Source organism: Anas acuta, chromosome 3, assembly GCF_963932015.1.
Source record: "Anas acuta chromosome 3, bAnaAcu1.1, whole genome shotgun sequence".
NCBI classification, from domain to species: Eukaryota; Metazoa; Chordata; class Aves; order Anseriformes; family Anatidae; genus Anas; species Anas acuta.
Genome location: NC_088981.1, coordinates 23,607,897 through 23,635,423, shown reverse-complemented (window position 1 = coordinate 23,635,423; position 27,527 = coordinate 23,607,897). Strand labels below are relative to the sequence as shown.

The window sequence follows — 27,527 nt, the reverse complement described above, 5'->3', positions numbered from 1 at the left end:
TAAAGCATTCAAATTTTATTTATCGTATACTGAAAATATGGCCCCAGTGACAGTAAATGTGTACGTGTAGGGAGAAAACGTGACAGGCACATCCCTGGGTTCACCGCCCTGCCTGCTACCACATCTCCGGCTCAGCCTCTCTCTGGAGCTGGTCTCAGCCGTTTTTCTTAAAAATCCGGTTATTTTGACATGACGTGGACGGTGACGTTTGGGAGCACACTCGAGCTGCAGGAAGATAAAAAATGAAATTGTTAAATAAGCATTTTTTTTAACAAAAAAAAAAAAAAAAAGCACCACACACAAGCGAATCGCGCCACCGAGAACTACCTGCCGAGCTGCCATTTCTGCATCCAGCCCCCCCGTGCCCTCATTTCGCCTCACCCCGACCCGTCCCGGTACGAACCGCCCCCCCCCACCCGCGGCCGCCCCCCCCCTTCCCGCGTGGGCGACAAAAAGTAGTCCCCGCCCCCCCCTTCCCCCCTCCCTACGGGGGAGCCCCTCAGCCGCTGTGCTTCGGCTCGAATCCTTCCGCCGCTGGGGGCTCCGCCGGCAGCCCCGCCCTCCCGCCTAGATCCGGCCGGGCCGGCGCGGAGGGATTCCGGGGGGGATGAGGGAGGGAAGGGGGGCGTGAGGGGGGAGGAAGGGGGCAACATGGCGGCTCCGTGTTAACACCGGGGGGGGGACGGGGCGGTGGTGCCGCCGCTTTTTCTCCACACACATCCCCCCCCCGCCCCGTGTCGCGATGCAGAAGGGCTCGCAGCCCCCGTGAGGCAAGACCCGGGCGCCCCGGGGCTTCCCTGTGCCGCTCCCCGTCCCCCCCCCCAGCTCCCCTTCACCGCCCCCGTGCGGTGCCTGAGGTGTGTGTGTGTATGGGGGGGGGGCACCGCGCCCGCCCCCCACCCGCCGCCGGCCCCATTGTTCTGCCGAGCCGCCTCCCCCGACCCCCGCCCCTTTCCCCGGCGGTCGCCGGGGCTTCGGGGGGGGCTTTAGGGGGGGGGCCGGGGGCGGGGGCTCGGCGCTGAGCGGCGGCGGGGGGGCTCCCGGGCGGCTCCCCCCCCCCCCCCCAGCCGCCACACGGCGCTGGGCTGGGACGGCGCGGCCGTTAACCGCCGCCCCCCCCCCCCCCCCTCCTGTGTTGCAGATGTAGGCATGAGGGTCGGAGCGGAATACCAGGCGCGCATCCCCGACTTCGAGCCCGGTAAAACGGCTGCTTTTATCTTTAATTCTTACCTCGTTATTATTTTTATTTCACCAGAGTGCGTGTGTGTGTGTGTGTGTGTTGGTGGGGGGGGGTGTCCTGAGGCTTTGTGCTGGTTGTGGGGGGGTTGTGGGGGGGGGGGCACACACTTAATTAGCAGCTGAGGCAGCGCAAGGTTGGGCGCTCTCCCTGAGGCGCTCGCCCTTCGCCACCCGCTATTATTCCCCCAGAGCGAGGAGGTGGCGATGCCCAGAGCGAGGATGCGCCTGGCCGGCACCTCTGCTGCAGCCCCAGCCGCCTTCCTCACCCTCCTCATCCCCCCCGGCCCCTGCCCCCGGGGGTACGGGGCCCTCCCGCCCCGCCCGGTGCCCGGTCGGTGGTGCAGCGGGCGGCGAGGTCTGGAGGAGGGCTCCTCGGTTGTCGTTGCTGAAGCCCGTCTACTTTGCTGTTCTCCAGGCAGGCTCCATTGGTGTCAGATGATTTCCCACCGGAAGAGGATTGGGCCGGAGCTGCTCGCACGGTGCCTCCTAAAGCCGGAGCCCCTGTTGATGGGCACGAGTCCCCACAGGCCGAAGAAAGGCCAAGGGGAAAAGAAAGGGGAGAGGGTGGGATTAAATGGATGCGGGTTCTTGGCAGAAGGGAATGCCTTTCCCCCGGAAAGGGGAGCGTAGCCCAGGTCTCTTTGTTGATGAGACTAACCGCTTACACCTTCTCTTTTCATAAAAATAAATAAAAATGATCGTTTCTAACGTGTAGCCTGGGCTTGTTCTTCCTACAGGCCACTTAGAAAAATGCAGAGCGTTTGTTTTCCCTCTGATTAAAAGGGCTTTTCACCCCTTTTAGGATAACTGAGATTCTGTAGTTTCAATTTTGTAAACTACATATGCGTCAGGATCATTGCACTGGTTACTACAGGACTAATTTTATCCTCTCTTATAACCAGGCATCTTGGAGCTTGAACATGTTGTTTGGGGGGGCTAGCATTCAATTGATGCTCCCTCCCCCAGCAACTGGGATTAATGCATACTCTTTAGTTTATCAGAGCAGCTCCTTAATGATGGAAACTTTTCTTTAAGTCTTGTAGAAGATGTATAATATTGTTCCTCATGCACAAATTTTGATTATTGGGGTGACAAAACTAACTTCCTTGGAACAGCTAAATCTTTTATATGAAAAATAACAAACTAAAAAACTTCAGAAAGTATAAAAATACAATGCATACCGCATTATAAGATTAGCTATCTGAGGAGATCTCGGCAAGACCTCATGCTTTCATATTTTCTTTCTGATGACTCTCGAGGCAGCATCTGTGAGAGATACTGAGCAAAAAACTGGGCTCTTGTTGTCTTCTCAAATAGGCACATAGATGATTATTTTTTCATGGCACAAATGATGGAATGGGCATTCCATCAGGCGTCCAGGTTTGCATATATGGATGCAGGCGCTATCTTTAATTTACTAATTTTAATGTTTTTTCTTCTTGGGATTGTTTTAAGGCCCTTTTTTCTGACTGTTTGCCAGGTATGTTAGAGTATGTATTTATTTACGGTATTTTGAATGCTTCTTAGCCCCCTTAAATAGGTGGAAGGCAGGAGTCAACGTCAGGTGAAACTAGATAGTCTAAGGTACAAAGCCTGCTCCTGGTACACGTACAGAATACTGAGTAGAACAAATAACAAGTCTTTGGCCTCGCTTAGCCAGCATTTATCAATATTTGTGAGCAATGCTTTGCAACAATATGTTGAGGAACAAGACATTCATGATTAAGGTTGTGACAACAGTAAGTTTGTTTTAACCTGAGTTCGTGTATAAAATAAGAAATGGTTTAAGAAAAAGGTAATCAACTCTGTCAGCCTCTTGGGGAGGACAAGTGATTGAAAGCAGCAGCTAGGAGAAGTTAGCTGAAACATGCTCACTCTTTCCACTTTCTACACAGCACCCCCATTTTACAGGCAAGCCTTCAGACAGAGCTGTAACAAATTGCTATTAGATGTAATGACAATTAAAAACACCGAGATAAATTTGCTTGCTGTGAAAAATGGTTTTAATAAAATAAACCCCCTAGATCTCCATACCTAATTTACTGAGTTAATAAACCATCTCCTGCACTCCAGGTTTTGTCTCCTCCTGCTATATTATATATATTCTTATGTTCTTGAGGTGAAATTATGTCTGCCTCTGCTCTCTGCCCCACCTCCTGCTGGAGCAGGCTGTTAGGGAGCTGGTGTCCTTGTACTGCGGGCCACCACTGGGGATGCACCATGCTTTGTGCGATCCTCATGAGATGCTGCTAGAGAAGTTTTGTTTTACTCCGAATAAAGCATGGCTGCAGTCCTAACTCTGCCAGGTCATGAGCTCCCAAAGGCTTTAGGATGAGTTCTGCTCGCTTAATGCAGAAATACGTCTTTCCTGCTCTTGTGGGGAGGGAGGGTATTAATAGGAGCGCGTTGGTGGCATTTAAGGTCATTTATGGAATCCATGTCTTTGTACACTCTTACAAATTTTCTCCTTCTAATCTCTATATAAAAACAGACTGTTAAATTGAAATTATTAAATGGCGTGGTGAAGAATATACAATTTTCTGTTTGTTCCCTGCCATCTGTCCCTGATTTCTTTTTTTAAGATGTCCAATCCTTTATTTTCAAAGCTTAGTTCTTTCTCCTGCTAGTTTCTGTGGTTTTATTCCTCAAAAAGCCTCAAAAGCTTTCTTAAGAAGAAGATGGGACTTTTCATGCTGGAAAACAGCGTCTTTTGAATTTTCCAAGCCCCCCCAATGCCCTTGTTAAGTAGTATGTGCTTCTAGGTACTTACTTTATTCTCAGTACTTGTAATCGCATACAGAACAGCATTTTCCAGGCATACGTAACTTCTACTAATGCTAAACTGAGATTGAGGACATGCCAAGGTGTTGCTGCAGTGGTGGAAGCAGCTGGAGTGCCCATGGGTCAGCCCCGTTCCTGGTGGGTGAGGGCAGGGGCACAGCAACCGCATGCAGAAACCTTTTCTGAAGTGTTTTGGATGTGAGTGGGAAGGGAAGGCTGTGTCAGAGGTGTAGCTTGTGGGCTCTTATCTTCCTTACCGGCATGCAGCTCTGCTCCTCTAACCTACATGGGTTCCTGTGTTGCCCGGTGTTTCCAACCTCTGTCCCCAGTAAGCCTTGCAGAGAAGGAGCGCGTCACCTTTGGGAAGCAACGCGGCCTTCTTAGGGGTGGGAGGGTGCTGCTCGCTTGCATATGCAGGGCACAAAGGACAAAATTCTTCACATGAGGCAGCACCTGGGCATGCTTGTGGCACGGGGTGACCTGTGCCGCAGCCATGGATACCCTGGGTTGAGGTCAGGATGCCTTGCTACGAGTACCAACCTCCCTGTGTGCATCCCGCGCTGCCTGTCACCTTGCTTTCCTTTCAGCAACGTGGAGGTGGCACCTGAAAGGTGCAGCTGTCTGGCTGCTGCCGGAGCACAGCGCTGCTTCCCAAGGGCGTGCTGCTGGCAGCTGGCACCCTGAGCGTGGCACCGCACACGTGGTGTCCTGCGGGTGCGAAGGAGATGACAAATTAAGTTTTTTACCTCAGGACTTGAATACCCGATAGCCGGTAATGTCCGTGATGTAAACTGGTCTGCAGGTGTCTGTCTGGATTTTTTTTTCCCAAGGAAAAAAAAAAAAGGGGGTATGAGGGTATGCTTCCATTAGTCATTTTATGTGCACAAATGGAAACTGATAAATTCATGTTTTCTCTCGTGGTCATCCTATTCTCTACTCATCTCTTACCGAAAGAGTGGGCTACAGAGTAACTGTCATTTCCTTCTGATAAAAACTGACTGGATGAGAGAAATTATGTGACTGGAACAGGTTTGCATCACTCTTCACAAAAATACTGCTTTCCTAACGATTAACAGTTGCTTACTTTCCTTATCTGAAGTAGAATGTTATATTAAGGAATCTCTTCTTCTACTAAACTTGCAAAGGTTGCTCCTTGCTTGTTTGTTTGTTTGTGGTGTGTAGCTTATGCTTTGAAAGTCTTGCTTTATGGCTTCTCTGCATATTCTTAAACTTGTTGCAGTTCCTTGTCGTACAGATTTTAGGCAACACACGAGTTCTTTTAGCATTTCTGATTAACTCGTTCTCAAGTTCACAATCACAATGGATCTAAAGACTGCAAAGATGATAGCAAGTACAAAATGCTGCCAAGCTAAAGAGGGAAGAACAACAAAACACAGTACAAGATTAGAAAGCACTAAGTAGTTATCTTTTCCAAAGCACTGTTGGTTTTATTGTTGTTCTTTTATTTCACTCAACAAAATGTAGAACCTAAATATAAAGGGTGAAAGCTTAAAATGGAGTGAAAAAGTAATTATTTCACTGGGGAAATAAATCTGTCTGTCTCCAGGAAAGATGCAGGCTAGGTTCTTCTGGGGTGCTTCCTCCAGGAGTTTATACTGACACTAGTGTAAATGCTCCAGTTGTTGAGCAATGGCTTAGCAAGAGAAGCTGTTGTAAACAAACAGACCATAAGAGCTTTTCTGTACTACCACACAGTTGTAGAATACTCATGGAAGACAACTATTAGTTGATGATTTTCCAATATTGGGTAATTTATTTTGAAATCTGTTCTTAAAATCAGAGACTGTGATTTAGTGCTTTTTACAAAGTTGCATTGGTATTGCAAAACGGGCTTTGGCCTCCTGCTAGGTGGCTTAGGCTGCTTCCCTTGCTGCATTCAGGTGGAGGAGAAGCAGAAACAAACAAACAAAGGCTCTTCAATCTAAGTACTTTCTACAGCAATTTGGTTGGCTGTGAATATCAAAATTGCATGGCTACGGAAATCAGAACTGTCTGTAGTGCTGGTAGACAGTCAGAATCCCTAAGAACTGTTCCAAACCAAACACCTTTAAACTTGGCATCTATGTCAACTTTAGTAACGGGCTTTAATGCTCAAATTGTGGTAAGTAGGATCTTATCTAACAGTCATGACTGAACCTTCTTAGAGCAGTGCTGAAAGTCAGCTATACAATGTCTTAAAGAATTAATGTGGAATTAATGTTTTTTTTCCCCTCGCTTTAGTTGGGCCGGACTTCTTAATATGGTTGACTTTTACTTCGTGTCCCATGAATAGTTGTTCCGAAGATCGTATTTATAAATACTAAGACTTGCTTGTTTTCTTACAGGTGCCACAAAATATACTGATAAAGATAATGGAGGGATGCTCGTATGGTCTCCATATCATAGTATTCCGGATGCCAAGTGTAAGTCCTGCCCTGCTTAGGAATTTGAATGTTGAAATTAAACCATGTAATTGTTTCTGGTATGCTTGTTTGCTCTTTGCTTTATACATAGTGAAATTCCAAATTAGTAAATTAAAATAAAAGAGAAACATTGTTTTCATTTAGAGAACCATAGCGAAAAGAAAGATCCCCTTCTCTTACTTTGTAGTCAAGTCTTTGTTTCAAATCACGGTGCCTGTGTTACATGTTTCAGACCAATGTCTGAAACCTTTTGATTATTAATAAAGAAATAAAACACCTAAACATGAGGCACTTGTCACTCTAAATTTCTTAGAGAAGTAATTGCAATGGATATGTTCAGGAAAGATATGTTAAGGCCCTGTTCAAGGGAATATTATTTTTTCTTTCTCATCAGGAAAAACTGAGCATTTTCTCTCTGCAAAAGTGATATGAAATAGTAGAATCATCAGAGTAGAATCATCTGACTAAACGTGATTTTATCTGCTTAATTCAGTTTCAAACTGCCTCCTATGATAGGATTCCCCATATGTAGTATAGGGTAATAAACTTTGAGGATGCAGTCATGAGAATCTGGTCCTCAAGACAGTTTCTATTATTACCAGTAGTTAGAGGTTTGTGCCCCTCTTCGCCTTTGAGGGAGCGTACCTTATTCTACTGAAGAACAGTTAGAAATAAAATACAGGTCTGATTACTGAACATTTTCTTCATTCATTTAAAGTGCGATTAACTCTTTGCTGCAGCAGTTCATGGCAAGGACATCTCTGTTTCGTTTGAGTAATGAAGATATAATTATTTCCTTTTCTCAATTATGCTCCCTTTTAACTTAATTTAGTTGTCACTTAATTGTGAACTGCAATGGGTGAATGGGATGAGTTCGTTTCTTCAGAAATAGAGTACCTGTTGAAGATCAAAACTAGCAGGACTTCCATCAGACTTAATTGCCCAATAGTGGAAAATGTTCAACTCAAAGCTGGGTCTAATATACAAAAATATGATTTAAAAAAATATTGGTGAAGTTAGTGACTTCATTGAATGTTCGTGTTCTCTATTGAAAGCTGACTTCATGTGGCGGTTAAAATTGATGTTGGTCAGTGAAAATTATGTTAGCATCAAGGATATGCATAGTTATTGATCTAGAATCTATTTACATTATTTTTTTAACATTTGTCTGGGCACCCCCGTTGTGTCTGTGCTCTTAGGAGAGGAGTGGATTCCAAGAAGACAGACTTTCTCTAAACAGCTAGTCTCTGATTAGTGTATAAACTTCAATACAAAATTAAATGTATTAAAGACAGTGAGCTTCTTTACTTTGAATAAAGCTACGAATACATTTATTGTTTAGGGAGTCCAGGGCCTATGTAGTGTATTAAGGCATGGGAAGCCTGTCTTCCCTTTCTAGATGGCTAATGCTGTGTGACCTTATAGCAGAACTCTAAGTATTGAAGAATAACTTTGACATTGCTTTGTTACAGTGGATGAATATATAGCAATAGCAAAGGAAAAACATGGATACAATGTGGAACAGGTAAGTGCCATGAAATGAGAGTGCTAATTTAAAGGATTTGTTAATATAAATGTATAACACGACTCTTTTTTTCCCCTTGGTTACCATTAATTAACGCTGTTTCTCTTCAGGCACGGCAGCAAACACTGCAGTTAAATGGATCTGCATACAGTTGTGCTCTGGATTCTCTGCAAAAGATTGAGCTCTTTGTTTTCATGACATGCTCAGCTTGTAATGTGCACTTTTGAAAGGTTTGGTATGTTTCTTGATACACTGGGCATGTCATGCAATTGTGTGTGTATATTTAGCTAAAGAGTTTCTTAGGGAAGTAGCTAACAAAATCAGTGTTTAATACTAGAATGCAAATATGATACAATTATAAACCATTAATTGGGATAGGGACAGAAGTGGTAAGGTCTCGTGCATATTTTTAAAAAAGCAAAACAACTTTAAGAGTTTTTTTTTCTCCTAGATGCAGGAAAACAGAATCAAATTCTGTGTTTGAGAGTAACAAATAAGATCATTTTAATATTTTTTAGTAACTTTTCGTCACCATCCCATAAAAAGTACAGGTTAAAACTTTGCTGGTCTGCACATAGTTCTGTTGCAGTTTTCTTTGTACATTAACTAATTTATGTAAAACTGAGACTACATATATATATATATATATATATATATATATATATATATATATATAAAATTGATATACAAATAGGAACATGGTGTATGATTAACTTTTGGAGGATGAAACCTCGTGGTAGCAAAGACTTACTAGTTGTCCGTCAATTGTTAGCCGAAGAAGATGCTGCCACTGTTATGGTGCCGAGAGCAGTGCAGTTTGGCAATGTTTATTTATGGCTTGGCTTCTGTTAGGGGAAAGGGAATGGAGGGATCTCAGAATAAGTCTACAAAAGGACTAATTTTCAAAGCTACGTATAGTACAAAGTGTTTTCTAGATTGTTCACAGTGGAATAGAAATTCTCTTTGCAAGAGATGCTTGCTGGTTGCCATTTTAACATGAGAAGAGGTTTGTTATGTCCAGGTTATTAGAAGATGTGTTGTCAGGGGGTCTGGAGAGCTGATGAGCAACTGGCGATCATGTCTGCACTGTATGGTTGAAACTGAGTGGATTGCGTTTCCCAATTCCCTTGCCAGACTTGATGCCAAGTCTGTCATTGATTCTCTGGCAGTAAGTCTAATTAGTCTAAAATTCTTTAAGAATATGAAGAAATGAGCCATATATATATAAAAAAAATACATTTAAATTTCCATTCCTTATTAGGTGCATGTGACATGGGAGCGGTCGTGCTGTTATGTGTGGATTGGAGAGTTGTAGAAAGACCACTCTCACTTTGAACTGTCAGACTTGCATTTTGGATGATCCTCTGGCTGCTGAAAAGTATTTTTCTTTTCTTTTTTTTTTTTTTTGAGTAGGCTGGTAATAAAGGCCTGAATGCCTATACGGAACTATGTAGGTGACACATACTTGTGAAGGAAGAAAGCAGGTCAGATTTGAGCCTGTCAATCTTGTTTATACTATTTGAGAAGTACTGCTGCCATGCCGACCTTAAATTATCTAGCTGTCATAGCTTTAATAAAGTACAGATGTGCCCACTCTTCACACCATCTCCAAAGAGAATTTTTGTAACCTATAAGTACATAGCCAATAAATTGTAAATACATTTTGAGAATGGGTTCTGCTAGTGATTTTTATGTAAAATAAATGCTTGCCTCTTTAATGTAACTTGTCTTGACGTTTTAAAAAATTGACTAAATCCAAAAAGGGACTATTTCTCTTCAAAGGCTCTCGGCATGTTGTTCTGGCATAAACACAATATTGAGAAGTCCCTTGCGGATCTCCCTAACTTCACTCCTTTCCCTGATGAATGGACAGTTGAAGATAAAGTCTTATTTGAACAAGCATTTAGCTTCCATGGAAAGAGCTTTCACAGGATCCAGCAAATGGTAAAGTAAAATTTTGATCAGTAGCATTAAACAGTTCAGATGCATTTGGAACAAGGGCTCCCATTGGGCTAAAATTTCATCTTGATTTCTGCACAGAAGCTTCAGGCACAACTTAGAATGTAAGATTTAAGTTCATTTCTTCGTGTCTCCTGAAGCTATAGCTTTTCCTCTCTAATAAAAAAGTTCCTCCTTGTCTCCCCCTCCAGCTTTTTAAAAATTCACACAAAATATATCCCTTGTTTCAATCTCATCCGTGTGTTTAAGGTATTTGGGTAAAGGTGGTTGTAAACAGAACAGAATTATAAACTTCGGTGGAATGTTAATGAAAATTTATATTAATATGTTAACAAATTCTTCTAGCTTCCAGACAAGACTATTGCGAGCCTTGTAAAATACTACTATTCTTGGAAAAAAACTCGCTCTAGGACAAGTTTGATGGATCGTCAGGCTCGAAAGCTAGCTAATAGAAATAATCAAGGTGACAGGTAAGTTTTGTACTCTTAAGTAGCTGACTAGAGACTTGAAGTCTTTCTGGTAAAGATTTTTTAGTAATTTCCAGACACTGTGCTTAAGCATGAACTGTACTTTTATGTTTGAGCATCTGTGGTATCTCTGCTTTTAGCAAGGGGTGTGATACCTGTGCTTTAAGAACTGTATTACTCCGGTCAGTATCAGTTGTTATAACACACCTGAATACTTAGTTGATAGCTGTAAAAATGGGTTTAAAGAACACAAAGTTTGGGAATGTGGTTTAGAAATGCCACTTCATTCGGGAAATGTAACCCTATCTTTTATTTTATTGGGAGGAGAGTGTGTGGGTGCAAGGCTTTTTTTGTGTGGTTGGTTTTGTTTTTTAAACTAGGATGGAACTATAACTAAAAGCTCAACTGCTGCAAAGGTCTGTAGCAGTTAGAATGCCTAAGTAATATTTTATAGCAAAACTTTAAAACATTTTTGTATAAATCTTATTTTCAGGAGACATAGAACTATTATGAGTCAAAGAGAATCAAAGCTCAAAACAGTGTTAAATTGTCTTGGTTAAAGGGGAATGACATTTTACCTAGTTATTATGAAATTAAAATTACATTGCGCTAAGTATACTTTTGTATTATCCCTCACCTTTTTTAAAGTGGTTTAATAATTTCATTGTGTAAGTACCGTAATCATGTTTATCAGAAGGCATGACTTTTCATGTATGAAACACTGACAAACCAGAGTAAAAGAGTGTAATTAATTATGCTCATGAAAAGAAAAACCTCCTGAAATTTAAAAATTCATATGCTTACTTTATGGCCGGATAGCTGAAAAATCATGGAAGACAATCAGTTTGCTTCTAATACAGCATTTTGGGGTTTTGTGGTAAATAGAATGTTGTTTGTTTGTTTGTTTTTTACATTCAGGTTAGTCAGACATGGTATTATGTAAATGGCTGGATTGGACTAGGAAAATCCGTTCTCTTTTCAATCTTTTGTCTTTGAATAAATACAGCAGATTGCACATTTCTCCTTCCCCTCCTAAGCTTTTAGCTCTTGAGCACTTTTAACTGGTCGAAAAATAGTCCTGTATTTTCCCATCTTATATTGTCCTCTTCTGCTCCCCACAGACCTAAACAAGGGTTTATTCGTACATCTGTTGCAGTGATTAGAAAACTGCTCTGTTAAAACTAACATGACAAATGAAAGGTTATTTCTAGCCTTGATATAGTTGACCATCTAAGTGTTCACGCTGGCGTAAGTGGTTGAATTGAAGAAAGGTGACATCAAATTTCTTGGCAGTGGTGCCAGTTAAACTGTCTTACAAGTGGTTTTGAAACTACAGTTCAGGGTTGCTTGTTTATCGTAGAAATTATCAGAATTTAGTAAAAGAAACATGCTTGCAGAAGCTCTGTTTTGAAAACTACAAATACCTTTGAGATGTCATATAATGTATAAAGCTTGACTACTTAGAATAGATATTTTAGAGTAGATAATTCTGTCATACCGTTTGGGATTAAAAATTTGATAACGTGACTAGCTTCTTATCTGTCCACAGTGATGATGATGTAGAAGAAGCTCATCCAATGGATGGAAATGATAGCGATTATGACCCCAAAAAAGAAGCCAAAAAGGAGGTAACAGATAACTTAATGGTGAATGTCCGTTTGTTTGTTTTCTGTGTTACTGTGAAAAGCATAATTTGCAGTAGAGACGTGTAACAATTTAACATCTACCTGTTTGCAGCCTGATGAAATCATGGGGTCTTTAGTTTATTGAGATCTTTATGGCTTCCAACTAAACTTTACTTTTTACTTTCCAACGAAACTAAACTTTATATATTTTTTTTCTATTCTGGGGCTTAATGTATGTCTCAAACCTTTGCTATCTCCTGAATGATCTTAGTTTTACAAGAGACGTGCTATCACTACCTGGCAAAACAACGTGCCCTCTACTTCTGTCTTGTTCCTGTGTGTTTACAGTTTTATTGGTTGTGAATTATCGGAAACTAAATGTTTTTATTGTAAAAGTAAATGACATTTTTTCTAAGAATAACTTTGTTGTTCTTTCAAAGCCACAGTGAGGTTATGCATTTCAACTGATCTGTGGCTTTATTGAGATGCTTCCTACAAGTAGATGTACAGAAAAATATTTTTGTCTCATTAAATGAGCACTTGCTCCTAGTTTTACGAATAAGTGCTGTGTATGGGGTATGTTCAGGTTATTATTTTTATTTTCATAAATGTTATTTATGAGCAAGACTAGAAGAGCTCAGTTACACATGTAAACATTTGTTTTCTTGATCAACTTCTATGTATTTGTGATTTTCCTAAAATTTGAGTGTTTGTGCTCCTTGAGAATGAGAGGAAAGGACAGTGCAGAATTTCAATATCCCATCTTGAAATAGTATCTTCATAAAGTAGCGTCTAGGATTATTAATAAAACATTGTGGTTCTACCAAAAATGATGCTGAGTAAGAGACTGGCAGTATTAGATTCCATTCTGTTTTCCACGACCTTCAGTGTACCACTTTTTCTCTGTAACTACCTTAGGTAGGAAAAAAGGACAATTACAAAGACCCCTTTCTGTATAAGAGTTTGAGATTATTTATTTTTTTTACATGCTTGTATATGTTGTTTAGAACTTGAAATGGCACAAGCTCTGATAATGAACATTTTTACTCTGCCATTATAACAATGTTCTTACCATCTGTTGGTTTGAGTTGCCGCCTAAGCCACTTGTCACTGATGGCTATTTTGTTCAATTTACTTAGTTATTGTTAGAATCACGACACATGTTCCAGCATGAAAGTAGCATGTTCATAGACTTCTAGGAACGGGACAATGAGTTTTGCAGTTTCTGAACAGCTATTTCATCCGCAATAGATAATTGCATGAACTAATATTTCTGGTGAGATTTGCATACTTTCACTTCCTAAGTAAAACATAAAGTGAATGGGCTACTTAAATGCACAGGGCAATTTTAATTTCTCTTACCAGAGAAAGCTAAAACAAGCCAAACCCTCTAGCCTGGCAGGACATAAACTTGAAGGAATGTTTTCTCTTTAAATCTAGATTAAACAGCTAAGAACTGCAATTTCACACTGAAAGAGCAGTGTTGAACCAGAAGACAAATGGTATAAATGGGCCAGAAGTATGCTTAACCTTGAAGTTTGTAGATGTCTAAGGTGTAAGGTTTTATATCAACTTTGAAGGTGGAACGAATATCCTAAGTGCTTTTAAGTTAGCCTCTGTAAGTCCTGCATGGATGTCAGCAGGAAAGAGCAGTGAGGAGCTGTTTGAGGTAGCAAAAAAAGCCAGAATCGCATCTTTGTTTTGGTAGTCAGTGTTGTTCTGAACTGAAAAATCCTTACAGGGACAGTCAGTTTTGCTTTTCCGTTCCTGGTCTGTAGGTAACCTACCCAGTTGCTCTACAAGAGTCACACAGGTGCAGACTAGCTTGTTGTGCAACAACGCCTATTGAAGACAAAGCTGAAACTTTTAGCAAAGGTCTCCTAGGCGTCCAAACATATCAAAAGAGCAGTTATAATGACTTTATCTCCTCTTTGCCGTCCCTTTCCACTTAAAAAAAAGTGAAAAATAAAGGCTTAACTTTGCTAAATTGCTTGGATTTTATAAAGACTGCAAAGGTAAATTAATTTTCTCTTCCAAATCTCAAATCCCCTCTCAAAACAAACAGTACTATTGCTTTCCAAGTTGGAGTACTTGCAGCAGGAAAAAGTGCCATCATGCATTCTTGCCAGTCCTGGTTGACTTTCTCTGATTCTTCACCTTTCAGCTTTCACCTGATATCTCTGTAGCTAACCAGAATGAAATGTATATAAATCCCCTCATTACTTGGTTTAAAGATACAGTGTATATATTCTGTATTTTCTGCTTACCTAAGAGGTTTGTGATTCCAGTCCTCTTTTACAGTATTGATACTGTGATTCTTTACAGTTTACTGTATTTCATCTCTGTTCAAGAGGGGGAAAAAAAAAAAAAGATTGAAAATTTGACCTTTCTAAGCCTGACTAATGCAGGCTTATCCAGCAAATGGCTAGTATGCTATATTGCTGCATCTGTGAGACTTAGTTTGGATACTGCATGCAGAGAAGGATGTTAGGTTAGGTTTTCTGGGTCATAAACATGACATTACAATGCTATGCAATACGTTATTCTTTAGAGAAATTGAATGTAAGTTACTGTTATTCTTTAATGATTTATTTCTTGTAAATTAAAGGGCAATAATGAGCAGCCTGTTCAGACCAGCAAAATAGGGCTGGGTAGAAGAGAGTATCAGAGCTTGCAGCATCGCCACCATTCTCAGCGTTCCAAATGCCGTCCACCAAAAGGCATGTACCTGACCCAGGAAGATGTGATAGCTGTTTCCTGTAGTCCCAATGCAGCCAACACAATTCTTAGACAGCTGGATATGGAACTAATCTCATTAAAGCGACAGGTACCATGGGTTATTGGTCTTGTTTTGTTTTCATCTCAAATTGTTCTTGTAATGATTTTATAGATTATAAGATTATTTGTGAAGATTGTGAACCTTCTTTAATGCAAGCCTTCCAAATTTGTTCCACAGTTATCACCAGAAAAGCTGGACACTAGCTGTTCTTCAGTTTTATTTTTTGTTCACGTGTTTTGTGGAGAACGTGAAACAAGATGACCCCTTAAAAAGGGGAGGAGGGGAGTATGGCATGAAAACAATGTTATTGATTTGGGAAGAGGAGAAAAAACAAAGTCACATTTTTGTATTAACCTTGTTAAAAAGCATTTATGTGACAAGTGAGAATAAGACCAATGAAGCAGTGGAAGTTGTATTTGTTATGCTTAAAATTGTAGCTGTTTTCTTGGATTTCTTACCCCACATCACATGAAAGTATAAGGGGGAAAAATCAAGGGGAAAAAATCTTGTTATTTCTCTGTTTGAATTGGTGAGCTTTCTACTTCTTGTTAAATTTAAAACAACTGCTTTGTAATCTTCACTTTTAAGAGGACTATTGCTTGCCTGCCTTTGCATGAAGAATTTAACTTGTGGCACTTAAAGTGGAAACACAGAATCTATTCAAGCTTTTAAGGGTACAGCAGTATGTGCATGCTTGCTTTCTAGGAGGGATGTGGCTACAAATTGAAGGCTTATCTCCTGGAATTTCTGCCTCCTTATAGACTACTAAGAGCTGCCATGTTGCAAAGTCATGGAGTGAACAAAGGGTTTTGTGGGCTTCTTGCTCCCTTGTATTCTTTTGCAGGAGAAATATGCTTCTTTCTATCACAGCAGGACTTTGGGACTAAATAGCATAGGTGGGTTTCACTGTTTAGCCTGAGTGTAGGTGAGTTACATCCTTGAGGTTGTCTTTCTCTTCTTTTCTTGCAGTGATCTCATGGACGCAGCCTTTGGAATCCTCCACTGCGTTGTCTGTTTTTGTGTCCATACTTAAAGAACTCTTGTAATAGCTTTGCACCGTAGTTTGCAAAACTATGTTCTCAATGTGTTACCTTATGTGCATCACTGTCAGGTTTAAATGGTTAACAGATATGTATATGTACAGTTTAGAAGTTCTCTTTGTAGACTAAGGTATTTTTTTTACATATTTTAAGTAATTTCCTCGTTATGATGGTCTTAGATCAATAAAAAGCAGTCTGTCAGAAGCAACTAACTGGAAACACCTCATACTTTTCCATTTTTTTTTCAAAGTTCTTTTTGGAGAAGGAAGAAATTTACGTACACAGTACATTTCACTTAGAAACCTAAGAACCATATATTCTGCATTCTTCTTCAAGAACATATGTATCATTATCAAAACTTGCATTTTATGTCCTTCTTTTAATATTTCTTCAGACTGTTCTTTTGAAAGACTGGCTTAAATATTTTTCTCTCCATAGGGAACTGTGCTGCATCTTTTATTATTTTTTTCTTTAATGGTTAAAAGTAGTGAAGCCTTAAACCATAATATTTCTCTTTCTAACTTAGGAGGTACACTTGTGGCAATCCTAGTGAAGATATATGTGTAAAGTGACCAACTTTCTTTGTGGAGCTGATTAACTTTGTTGTTTTTGACCAAGGTTCAAAATGCTAAGCAAGTAAACAGTGCACTTAAACAGAAAATGGAAGGCGGGATTGAAGAATTCAAACCTCCTGAGGTAAATCAGAATAAGTATCAGAACTTGTGGCCTTGCACTTACATTAGTGGGAAGCTACAGAAATATGATTTGCTGCAGCATAATGTTTGCATTTCAGCAGCAGCTTAAACAGGATCCATTGAATAACATGCTTTGGTGAGTCCGTCTGGTCTTTTTACAAGAAATTAGTAGTAGGCTTTTTTATGGCAACTGGCTGAATAAAGAAGCAGAAGAAACTGAAATGTTGTATCCGTTCATGACAATACGGAGCTGAAATTGAGTCCTGATATATTGTTTTTCTGGTTAAAAGTAGTTTATTTGGATTGCTAGCAGTAAATTCTATGTTCTTTGTGAAAACATCAGTATATATAAATTTGGGCATTTGAAGTGTGTGATATTACTACAGAGGTTCTCTTCTTGCTTGTTTTAAGGGCTTGCAAATGAAACGTAACACGAATGCAAAACACTCTCACCAGCAAGTTCTAATAGTTTAGATAAATTTTACAGTTAAATTCAAATTCTGCCTGCATAAAGATCGTTAGCTTGTGCTTTAGTTATGTTATAGGTGAAGAACTGTAATAAAGCAGAGGAAAAACTGTTGCTGTAGATCTAAGCTCAAATCCTTAAATGCTATGTCCTGTTCATGAAAGTAAAGCTTTATGGCTTACAATCAAGAGATTTTTACTTATATAATACAGTCTGTCATGTGACTAAAACACATTCTAATGCTCAGATATTTTACAGCTGTTGAAACATTTTAATGATCTTTGTGCCATTTTTCTAATTTTAATAGTCTAATCAGAAAATCAATGCCCGTTGGACCACAGAAGAGCAGCTTCTTGCAGTACAAGGTATGTTCATAGTAGTAGCAACTTGAAGTAACAATCTGATGCGAAGGATTTTAAGAGGTGTTCAGGCATATGTTTGTTTCCTTCTAATGAAAGATGAACTTTTATCTGGTCTTATAAGGAAGTCATTGAGAAAACAACAAAACTAGTGAGAATATTTAGCATATTTATTCAAGCAACATGACACTGGTCTTTTGGTCACCTATATTAAATCTCAAATAGAAAAGCTAAGATGGGTTTAACAGCTGTATTAGTACTGAAAAGTCCCTCCAATAGTTTTTTAAATAACCTTACATGAATTTCTCCAAAATGGAAGACTGAGATAGTGGTTGAAATAATAAAATTTGAAGCAAAAATTGTTAAGACATCTTTCCATATCCTTAAAGTAGCAAAAAGGCAGAAATAAGATTGCTTTACAGGAAATAAGTGTTGTTTTTTTTTTTCTTTTCTCTGTTCAAGAGGGAATAAAAGAGCAGATATCTAGCCGGCCTTTAGGAGTCTGAATGGATACTGAAATAACTGTCTTATTGGAGGAAAAAAAAAAAAAACGATGATTTTCTAGCAGGCTACTAATATGGCTAATTTGCTGTTATTTCGTTTATATGAAAGAAAATGGACTCTTGTCCTGCTTCTGTGTGCACTGTCTAATCAAAGAACATGCAAAGGAAATTTCTGGAGAGCCTGTTACTGTTTTCAAGTCATCATATGTTGACTGACTTCTGTGGATCGTCTTTTCTAAGATAATATACATTAGCTTAGTTAAACATATCTACAGTATATCCCTGTATTCTTCACAAGCTTTTAAACGAAAGACTAAATTTTAGTACCAAACCTTCAGTTGGATCAGGATAAGAGTTTAAAGTTGTCAGGCATGCCATACCTGGTAGTCATTTACCAGAAGACAGATCCTGAAGTTAGGCTTATTTTGAAACGTGAATAGAAATACTGAAGAGAATAGTGTTTCTGAAGTCATGGCTTTCAATTTACATGCCTCTGAAACTGGGATTTGCATCTCCAAACTGTTTTCTGTCCCAAGTTCTTTTTCTCAGTATTAGTAACTAGCTCACTTTTTAATTTTCTGAATGCAACAGAAGGAGGTGCCTATCTTTAATATGATTGTCTAGTAGGTAGCATGCTTGCTGCAGAATTGGGGATAATCCAGGTTCATTGTTCCCGCCTTAGGATGAAAGAACTCAAATCATCTTGCATTTTCAGAGTTTAATTATCAGAGCTCTAACCAAGGAACAGTTTGGGAAGTGATAAGAATGCGCTGAGCTTTTGTTAAGCTATGGCACTGTGTAATCAACGACAGAAAAGAGAAAACTGGAGCATGCAGAAAAGAGAAAGAGGATTGGCAATTGCCTGGAGAGGAGTTCTAGTCTTCTGGCCTCTGCCTGAAGGAACATTCCATGTTTTATAAAGGTAGTCAGCCTCAATACTTATGGGTGGGAAGAGAAAGCATGCCTGCTGGAAGAAGCTGTTTTCACTGAACTTCCATGAGCTTCTCATCTATATTGTTTCCATTTTAGTCCCCTTCCTCGGCCACTGTATAAAATGGGGATGGAAGAACACCTTAGCATGAGGGACAAAATATTCTTATCCCAACCTTACCTTTTGTCTGGTGGTAAATTCTCCCTCCTGGCGTGAGTGTTGTAGGTATTAAAGTCCCATCCTTTGTTTCAAAATAATTATTTGAATTAGTAGCCTAATATATGAAAGGGCCATGCTATCTTTAGCTCTGACTCTGCTTTTAAAAGAAGCAGCCATGGTTGCTGTACTGAAAGCCACAGTACTGTGCGTTAGGCTTGAACTTGCCAGTTGACTGGAGCATGGGGACATTTAGTTTGTATGCTTAAAAAAGATTTAGTTCATCAAATGCTGATTTATTTTGGCATGTGATTTTAATAATTTTACAGAAATCATAAGCATTATTCAGGTAGGTGGTGTTTCTGGAATTTTTTCACTGTAATTTAGATGTTAAATCCTACTACAGAATCAGAAAAATCACCTGCAGTAACACAGTTTTGGTACTGTTTTTTCTAAACATGACATAACTCTTGTAGTCTGTGGGCTAGTCTAGAGAGATTGGCAGCAACTAAAGAAGAGAGGTAATGAAAAAAAGACCTTAAGGTATTGCTGAGTGTGTAATTTTAAAAGTAGCGTGGCTGCCTGCAGTGGGGTTGTGAACTCAGGCTTATGATCTCTGAGCCAATCTTTTGCAGTATAGTTAATCAGGTTACTGTTCAACTTTGTCAGCTCATCATATGAGGTGTTCTTAACTTGCAAAGTTTATTTGTGTATAGGAACCTGTGAGCACAGCCATCTTTTCAAACTAAGATTTCAGCCATTTGAAAATTGTATTTGCAAAAATGTTTTAAGGCATGTTCTAAACAACACGATTTGAATCAAAAAGCAGGCATGGTTTTCAGAGGATTGCAGTGGAAAACAGTTGGAAAAAAAACAACTACATAAGCTAGTTGCCAGGAGCGCTATAATCACACCCCAGTGGAACTGCAGCTGTCATAACCTGGAGGTTGTGGTTAACTGTTTCTGCCTCGTTGTGGTGCTGTATTATATTGCTTTGGGCTCAGGCTGATGTTTTTGTGCGCCTGTCAGTGTGTGCTGTGCTGCACGGCATCACACAGCAATAGGAAGTGTAAAACTCAGGCTTACGAGTTTCCCAGAGTTGCACATCTAAAATGAAACACAGTAGTATTGAGCAAGGTTAAGTGCAGCTCTTACCTGGGTAAAGTTTTGAGGAGCTTGAAGGGTTCCCATCGACAGGACTAGTTCCATCTGAGCCAGGGAAAGGGTGCCTGTGAAGTGAGGCTGTGCAGCTGTATTTTGAATTGCACTGGCAGCAGCCTAATAAAATTAATTAATAACATATTAAACACTTGAGAAATAGCTTGGGTGATGTTTATAAGGACGTGTATGTAAAGCCCGCCAATTTGAAAGGGATGATGAGTTGGCATCAGCTCTTACAGATGTGCCAACACATGTAAAACTCTCATAAACAAGGATTGAACTCCCTCTGTTTCTGATGCAGCTTAAAAATGCTTTACTACGGCATTGTGTATAAGCCGTTGTGGTGATGCTATAGCAGTACAAAATAACACTGAAAAGAGTCCAAAATGATAAGTGCTGTGTGCAGATAAACTGATTAAGCTTGTTTTTCTTTAGATGTTTCTCATCGTTGGGCTCTCAGGGAAGGCGCGATGCAGTTTTCCAACTGTCTGCTTGGAAATAGGCTTTAAGACCTTGCATCTGCCAGCTTCAAGTTAGCTAACAGGTTCGGCTGTTTTGCAGGTTAAGGGGAAGGAAGAAATATGGAGAGCATAATAACAGAAAATCCTGAAATCACTAAAGGTCTGAAATAGTTTTCAAGCAAAAATGTTCTTTGTTCTGCTGGACACTTTCTACAGGATGTTAGATACGTTGCTGTAGACGTTTAACGGCCATCATAAATTAGCAAGGGTCATAATGACAGGGCAATCAATATTAAAACACTGATGGGAGTGCTCTGTGGGCATGTGCAGCTGTTAAGGGGTTAGTACCCCTTTAGCTAGTACCTTGAACACCTGAGAATGAAAAGCCAAATCCCTGTATTTGCCTTGCCTAGATATGCTCTCTCCCACAAGGCTCTGCTAGGTCCTTTTGTTTTCTTTCCAAGGTTCTGGCAGTCAGAGAGGTTGGATTCTTTTGTATGCCCAAGAAAAGATCTTAAATAATGTAGCCAGGCTCTTGACAGTTGTAGCATCAGCTTCAGCTACAGTAATTGTTACTCTCCTAGAGCTGAAATTTTCTCTTAAATGTTAGAGAGTGTACATGCCACGTCAGAAAGGCCTATTAATGAAGCGAGTAGAAAATAGCAGAACAAGATGAAGATCATACTGTTAACAGTTAAGTTGAAAAGAAGCATAGCTTTCGGATTGGAAACAACTCTCACCTTCTGAATCTTCCGTTCCACTTTCTGAAGCAAGACATGAAATGAGGCATGAGACAGGATGCCTGTCCTCTAAACACTATAATATATCCTGAATGAGTTCAGCTATCAGGAGCTTCACATCAGGAGTCAAATTGTAATTCACTCATGCATAGCTGGGAGCAAAAAAGAGGCTTCTGTTTATTGAGCCTGGAGTGTGCCTTACAGTACCATAGAGTACAACCACGTAATGTTTAATTTCTCTAGGCTCTAGACCTCTGGCCACTCTATGATTAAAAATAGATTGTACAGCTGTGTTCAAGGATGCTGGAGAGCTTCGGGATTTTCTGCTTAAGCAAGAGAGAGGAGTAACTAGACATGTACCCTAATTAAAACAGAGAACCAATAAAGTTCAGATTATAATTCCAATTTTAGGTTTAAAATTACAGAAGTCTGTAGACCTGTAGTTGTTGTTATATGCAAATGCCATTTTAGAACTTTAAAAAGCCCATGTTGGTATTTTTGGAAAGGTTCAACAGTGTTTTCTTTTGGAGTACTTGTAACCTACTGATATTGATGTGAAAATGAGTGAAATGAACAATGCAAATATCTTCTGTCATGCTGCTTCTTGCCGGAGAATTTGATCCTGCAGGCTTGTGCTGGGCTTCTTAGAAACAGACCCCAATAGCTTATATTTATTTACTTTCCCCTAGGTGGTTGTCCCAAAACTCCAGAGTTGTTTACCCAGCTTGAATGGTGAATGAAAGCTTTAAAAAGGCTTTGTCCAGGGAATGCTGGCCGGTTACCCTCGGTAGCCTCAGTAGAGCGTTCTACACATGGAGGGATGAGCCGTGTGTTGGGACTCCCACAACTCTGCCCCTGTGCGTGGTCCCGTGCCTGCTGCCCTCAGTGCTGCTGTTGGCCAGCTCTCGCACAGGTGGTGGGCAGCTGGCACGGAGGGAACCTATCGAAGCTGTCAATGTTTGTTCCTTGGCATGTTTTGTTACAGCTGTACACATTTGTTCAGTCACCCTCACTCTCCCACCTTGAACTTAGCTTGGGCTTCTGCCTTCAGTCCAAGCACACTGAAAGATTTACTGCATTTGTCAGAGGCCAGATCTCTGTGGTTTTAGGTTGGGAGGCTTGGTTTGGTGAGTAAGCCAGGATCTTTAAGAAGAGTGGGTAATGACCTTTTATTAAAGTTCTTCATTTATGTGTTTATAGCTATGCAATTAATTTTTTTTTGTTTTAATAGAAATTGAGGCCTTCTCCTAATTGAGAAGTCCGCCTAATTAGTGAGTCGTTGGTTTGCAGGTCCCGTAGGTTCTCTCTATAAATACATCACACGTAGCTGTGTCTGACTGATCCTTCACAGCTATGTTATTTACTTTGCCTTCCAGGTGTCCGCAAATATGGTAAAGATTTTCAAGCTATTGCAGATGTAATTGGCAACAAGACTGTTGGCCAAGTGAAGAACTTCTTTGTAAACTACAGGCGTCGGTTTAACTTAGAGGAGGTATTGCAGGAATGGGAAGCGGAACAAGGAACCCTGGCTTCTAATGGTGATGCTTCTGCTTTAGGGGAGGACACAAAAAATACTTCTAATGTGCCATCAGGAAAGAGCACTGATGAAGAAGATGAGGTGTGTTTTGTGTACCAGATATAAGTAAGCATGGGTTGAGGAACAGCATTTTATTTAGTGATGTAATGTAAGGTTAACTGGTGTGGAGTGGCAAACCACATTCTAAAGAATGATGATAAGCTTGCATAGAACTTCAGCCAATGTCGTTAACCCGCTGGGAACAGGACGGCACCTTGCATAGTGACGATCACGTTACTGTTTTATTGTTAAAATGCAGATCTTGTTCTAGAAAGAAGACTCTTGCTTCATAAATATTTTTAGTTCTGCTGTCTATAATATTTTGGTTGGCGATTTCTTTTCAGTAACTTCTCAGTTTTTCGGTTTTGTTTGATAAATGCTGTTTCCTGTATAGTGGACAGTGGCAACCCAACGGCACGGCATTCCGGCTGGGACGGCTGTTCATGCAATCTTGTCTTTGTCCTTTGTGCAGGCACAAAGCACTCCGACCACTCAGTGTTTAGGCCCTTCACCTCCAGCACAGGCATCTGCTCCAGCACCTACCGCTCCCATGGCAACTTTAAATCAGCCACCCCCGTTACTTCGACCAGCGCTTCCTGCTGCTCCTGCGCTCCATCGCCAGCCTCCGCCACTTCAACAACAGGCGCGATTTATTCAGCCAAGGCCAACTCTAAATCAGCCTCCCCCGCCGCTCATCCGCCCAGCTAATTCCATGCCTCCTCGTCTAAACCCAAGGCCGGTGTTAACCACAGTTAGCGGCCAGCAGCCACCCTCGCTTATTGGAATTCAGACAGAATCTCAGTCCACCCTGCACTGAAGAAATAAAGCAGAATTATGTTAACTCCTACAGCTGAAAAACAGTATCGATGTACTTTTTTTTTTTTTTCCAAATAATGAAGGGGAGAAAACAGCAAGCCTTCACAGGTATCAGACCAGTTTTACAGAGGAGCGAGATAATAACCAGAAATGGAACCACGTGAACGACCACCTGTATAAAAATATTTTTTGTAGAAGACTTGTACAGCAGAATAATGCCTACAATACAGCCCTCCTCTACATGAATAACTGTTGAAGGAAGCTAACTTCTTACATGAATAGATGTTCAACACACCAAGATTTGGTTTAACTGATTTTTACTCTATTTATTTTATTACAGTTCTTTGTAGTCAAACATCTAATTACAGAAAAGTAGTCTGGCAAATCTAGGAATAAGTAATATTGTAGGAGACTTAAATGTAGCGTTATTTTTGTGTGTGTGATTTTTGTTTTTTATTTTTTGTACATTTTAGTGGATGAAAAAAAAAAACGAATGGCCTTAGGTTCAGAATTTTTGGCCCTGTTTAGGTAACGGTAGTAGCATTTCAAGCAATTGTAAAATGTGGGTGTTTCTTCTCCATGTTTTTTCCGGAACAATTTTCTTGTTTAAAAAAAAAAAAAAGAAAGAAAGAAAAGGTACGGTCTTATTAAATAGTTCTCTAAAAGAGTGTTCTAAAAACTCAATGAGCTATTGTACCAAACATAATAAATTTCACGTGTTCTAATAGAAGTTATCTGAAAACAGGTGTCCTACTGCAATATCACTCTAGGCTGGGGTGGAGAGAAAGGCAGCAACTTCCAACACCCAGGGGGATTACAGGAGAGGAACTGTTTAGCAAGAGCTATTCATTTAACGTTATTCCACAGATTCTTCTAACTTAAGTACAGTAGAATTTCATTCCTCTGAGAATGTCTGTTAGCAGTTCGTATGCATTAGCTCATTGATCTCATCTAAAAATTCATTGTGAAAGCACAGAGGCTGGTGGTGGTAGCATACTGTAGGCAATAGGGCTGTCTGCTGCCAGCCCAGTCTGAGTGGTAAAGGAGTATTTCTGATATCTGCTGTTGCTGGCAGAGTTGACTAGCTGGGTTGAGGCTATTGTGGCTTTTTTCTTTTGTTTTGTTCACTACCTAAAACCTGCATTTGGATATTAATTACAGCTCCCAAATTTTAGGAGATTATAAGGTTATTATTTTCCTATGCGTTTGTTAAGTTTTTCTTGTTGTCTTAAAACCTTGATTCATACCCAGCAGTGATTTTTTTTTTGTATTTTTTTTACTAGATGCTTCTACCTTCCAAGGAAATCAGGCTTCAATTTGAGTAGCAGTGTTTGAAACTGTGATCTAAATCAAGCTATTGAAAAACGTTGCGTTCTTGACTGTGTAGAAACATTTGTGTTGACTGCCATACTGTTCTATAAAATTATTTTTGTTTATAACTGAAGTGGTGTTTGCAAGTCCTTTTAAATCCATTTTGTTATTAACTAGATTTGCCCTTGACTAAGATGAGACTATATTAGAAAATGGAATGTGCTCTCCCTAGGCTTTTTCACAGATAAATTGAATCGTCTAACGTTCAGTTCAGCAGTTGGCTAAGGTTTTTCATTTCTGCAAAGGGAAGTTCTTATAGCATCAGATCGTGTTTCCTTTTTAAATCTTGTATTAAAGTTTGATATTTGTGACCTGAATTGAAATTAAGGTGCTGACCTTCATAGTTTAGTTCTTCGCTCAAATATATTTCCAGATCAAACTTGATTTTTCTTTCTGAACAGCTATCACTAGTGTGCTGAGGTCTCATACAAAAAAGGGTCCTTCTTCGGAATATTCTTCTGCATCAGAGTAGGTTCTTAGCCACTATGTGAGCATCAGTTGACCTCTCTTCTAAGAGAAGCAGCATCATAGAACAACCACCGAGGAATTTGTGATCACTTAAACTTTTGTTCTGGAAGTCCTGAGTGGCCCCTCAACAGCTACACACAGGTCTGATCTGGCTGCTGTCCAGAATTCCAAACTGATACAAAAACCTTCTTGACAGCCTAAGTATCTCAGTTTAATTGTTAATAGTGATAGGATAAATCATCAGTATTTCTTGCTCTCTTTTTTTTTCTTTTTTTTCTTTTTTTTTCTTTTTTTTTCTTTTAGCATTGAGTCTCCCAGGTGTGCGTATTGTACCTTTGCTAATTTTTGTCTTGTCTCTTGTCGATAGACTTCAGTATGCAGAATGTTGGGTGTTGCAGTAGAGTTGGCCACCGCCAACTGCTATAAAACTGTTCAGTACATTGTAATTCAGTTTAATCTTGTTTAAATATTCTATAACTGGGCGAAGGTGCTGTATTTGAAGGGGGGAGGGAGGGTCAGAGATAGGTAGTATTTTTTAATTTACAAACACTGTAGCACACAGTAGGGATCTCCTAGCATTTGTAGTACTAAATAAGTATGTACATAGCAAAATGTCTTTATTGTGTGCTTTGCAGAGTATGTGCATACAGTTTGCACGTCCTGTTTTTGGGGGTAGGGTTTGTTTTAAGCAGTGTTTGCCTGGAGAGTGATATGCTTGCTGCTTAATCAAAGGATTAAAGTTTCAAAGAAATCTGTGTCTTCTATTTTTATGTACCTTGTAATGGTCTAATATGTTAGGGCCCTTATACTGTGATTCTCTTCTAAATTCATTTATATTTTTTTAAGAATTAGAAATAAAATTATACAATGGTGTTGATTTCAGTGGGGAATTTCTTTTGCCATATCTGGTCTCCTGTTTTTGTAATGTAGTAATGAACTCTGACTTCAAGGTTGGCTTAATTTTGTCACTTTAAAAAATGTAAAATGTTTGCACACTAAAGTTTGGCAGAGAACGTGTATCCTACATTGTTCAATGCTAATGTAACTCTACAGCTTTTTGTACAGTTTATTTTAGTTAATAAAGCAAAACGGTACTAAAAATGATAGGTTTTACAAATGCGAGGCATAATTTGAACTACATGTCTTCTTAGGAACAACACTTGCAAAATATGGATGTACAAAAATATCAGATTTAATTGTTGCACTTTAAATCAGAATGGGTATGAAGTTAAGCAGGTATTTCTGCATTAATAAAAACAATCACTAAACATTGCACATCATAGTAAAGCAGTTTAATTTGTTTTTACAGCCGATCACGAGCACAAGGAATTATAATGACCTGTGTCATTAGGTTTTGGTTTTCATCTCTGTTGTTTTTTCTTAAGTCATACACCTCTTACTCTGGAAACCACAAAGTTGAGTATGAATTGACAAGAATTACGAAGTTTGAGTTTAGGATGAAGGTTACTAGGCCAGTGTTGAGCCTCTTGCCAGCAAAGGAAGAGAATAGGCTGAAGTGAGAACTGGCGCTAGGCAGAAACGTGGTAGTCAGAGATGAAAGCAAAGCCAGGGCAAAGAGAAACTTCTTGAAAGTGTTTGTGTCAATTTGCATTTCAAAATGGAAAGGAAACCATAGAGAAGTTATCAGCTGTTAGAGTGCACCATTTTGCAATGTAGCTGTAAAATGTGCTGAATACAACTCAGTAGTTTTAATAAATGTGGTGAACCTCCAGCTCTTCCTGAGGTTGAAATAGCTAAACCTCAGAGTTTACCTTTCTCGGAGTGAGTTAAAAGCAGGCACCGGCATGATAAGAGATCTGCTCTAAGATCATAGGAAGCTGAATGTGAAATACAGAAGAAAAATTAAATTCTTTAATACCATTTGTAGCCTGTTACTGGTGAATTAAGGATGAAAAGAGCTCTACTCCAGTAGGGAGGAGACAAAGTATACAAACAACAGTATCTGGACTATTTGATAAGCAACTA

At 39.8% G+C, this 27,527-nt stretch overlaps 1 protein-coding gene and 2 long non-coding RNA genes across 18 annotated transcripts; 1 reads left to right on the top strand and 2 right to left on the bottom strand.

Annotated features, from left to right (window-relative positions):
* LOC137853616 (uncharacterized) lies at positions 1-1,887 on the bottom strand. Of its 3 annotated transcripts, none has more exons than XR_011094597.1 (2): positions 1,231-1,887; positions 1-225 (listed from the first exon to the last, which is right to left on the bottom strand). It is a non-coding gene; the product is annotated as an uncharacterized lncRNA (long non-coding RNA). The 3 variants fall into 3 exon arrangements; XR_011094596.1 differs by lacking the exon at positions 1,231-1,887 and adding an exon at positions 489-577; XR_011094598.1 differs by lacking the exon at positions 1,231-1,887 and adding an exon at positions 328-399.
* RCOR3 (REST corepressor 3) lies at positions 719-26,816 on the top strand. Of its 14 annotated transcripts, none has more exons than XM_068676156.1 (13): positions 6,365-6,443; positions 7,916-7,968; positions 8,079-8,198; positions 8,990-9,136; positions 9,230-9,346; positions 9,751-9,912; positions 10,273-10,397; positions 11,944-12,040; positions 14,628-14,846; positions 16,457-16,534; positions 17,307-17,364; positions 22,687-22,928; positions 23,359-26,816. In XM_068676156.1, exons 6-13 carry the CDS (start codon positions 9,760-9,762, stop codon positions 23,701-23,703), a joined length of 1,317 nt encoding a protein of 438 aa, XP_068532257.1. In that variant the 5' UTR covers positions 6,365-6,443; positions 7,916-7,968; positions 8,079-8,198; positions 8,990-9,136; positions 9,230-9,346; positions 9,751-9,759; the 3' UTR covers positions 23,704-26,816. The 14 variants fall into 14 exon arrangements, with proteins under 14 accessions (XP_068532263.1, XP_068532253.1, XP_068532251.1 ...); XM_068676155.1 differs by having other exon boundaries at positions 8,079-8,203; XM_068676152.1 differs by lacking the exons at positions 8,079-8,198; positions 8,990-9,136; positions 9,230-9,346 and adding exons at positions 720-857; positions 1,142-1,198 and having other exon boundaries at positions 6,366-6,443; positions 11,944-12,022.
* LOC137853615 (uncharacterized) lies at positions 4,239-20,216 on the bottom strand. Its single transcript, XR_011094595.1, has 5 exons — positions 20,104-20,216; positions 14,287-14,361; positions 8,720-8,813; positions 4,561-4,728; positions 4,239-4,377 (listed from the first exon to the last, which is right to left on the bottom strand). It is a non-coding gene; the product is annotated as an uncharacterized lncRNA (long non-coding RNA).
* Positions 26,817-27,527: the final 711 nt, after the last annotated feature.

Coding starts and splice junctions, on each gene's coding strand:
- RCOR3 (XM_068676150.1), top strand. CDS start 1,150: ATGAGGGTCGGAGCGGAATACCAGGCGCGCATCCCCGACTTCGAGCCC. Junction 6,444..7,915: donor TAGTATTCCGGATGCCAAGT/GTAAGTCCTGCC, acceptor GCTTTGTTACAG/TGGATGAATATATAGCAATA. Junction 14,847..16,456: donor TAATCTCATTAAAGCGACAG/GTACCATGGGTT, acceptor TTTTTGACCAAG/GTTCAAAATGCTAAGCAAGT.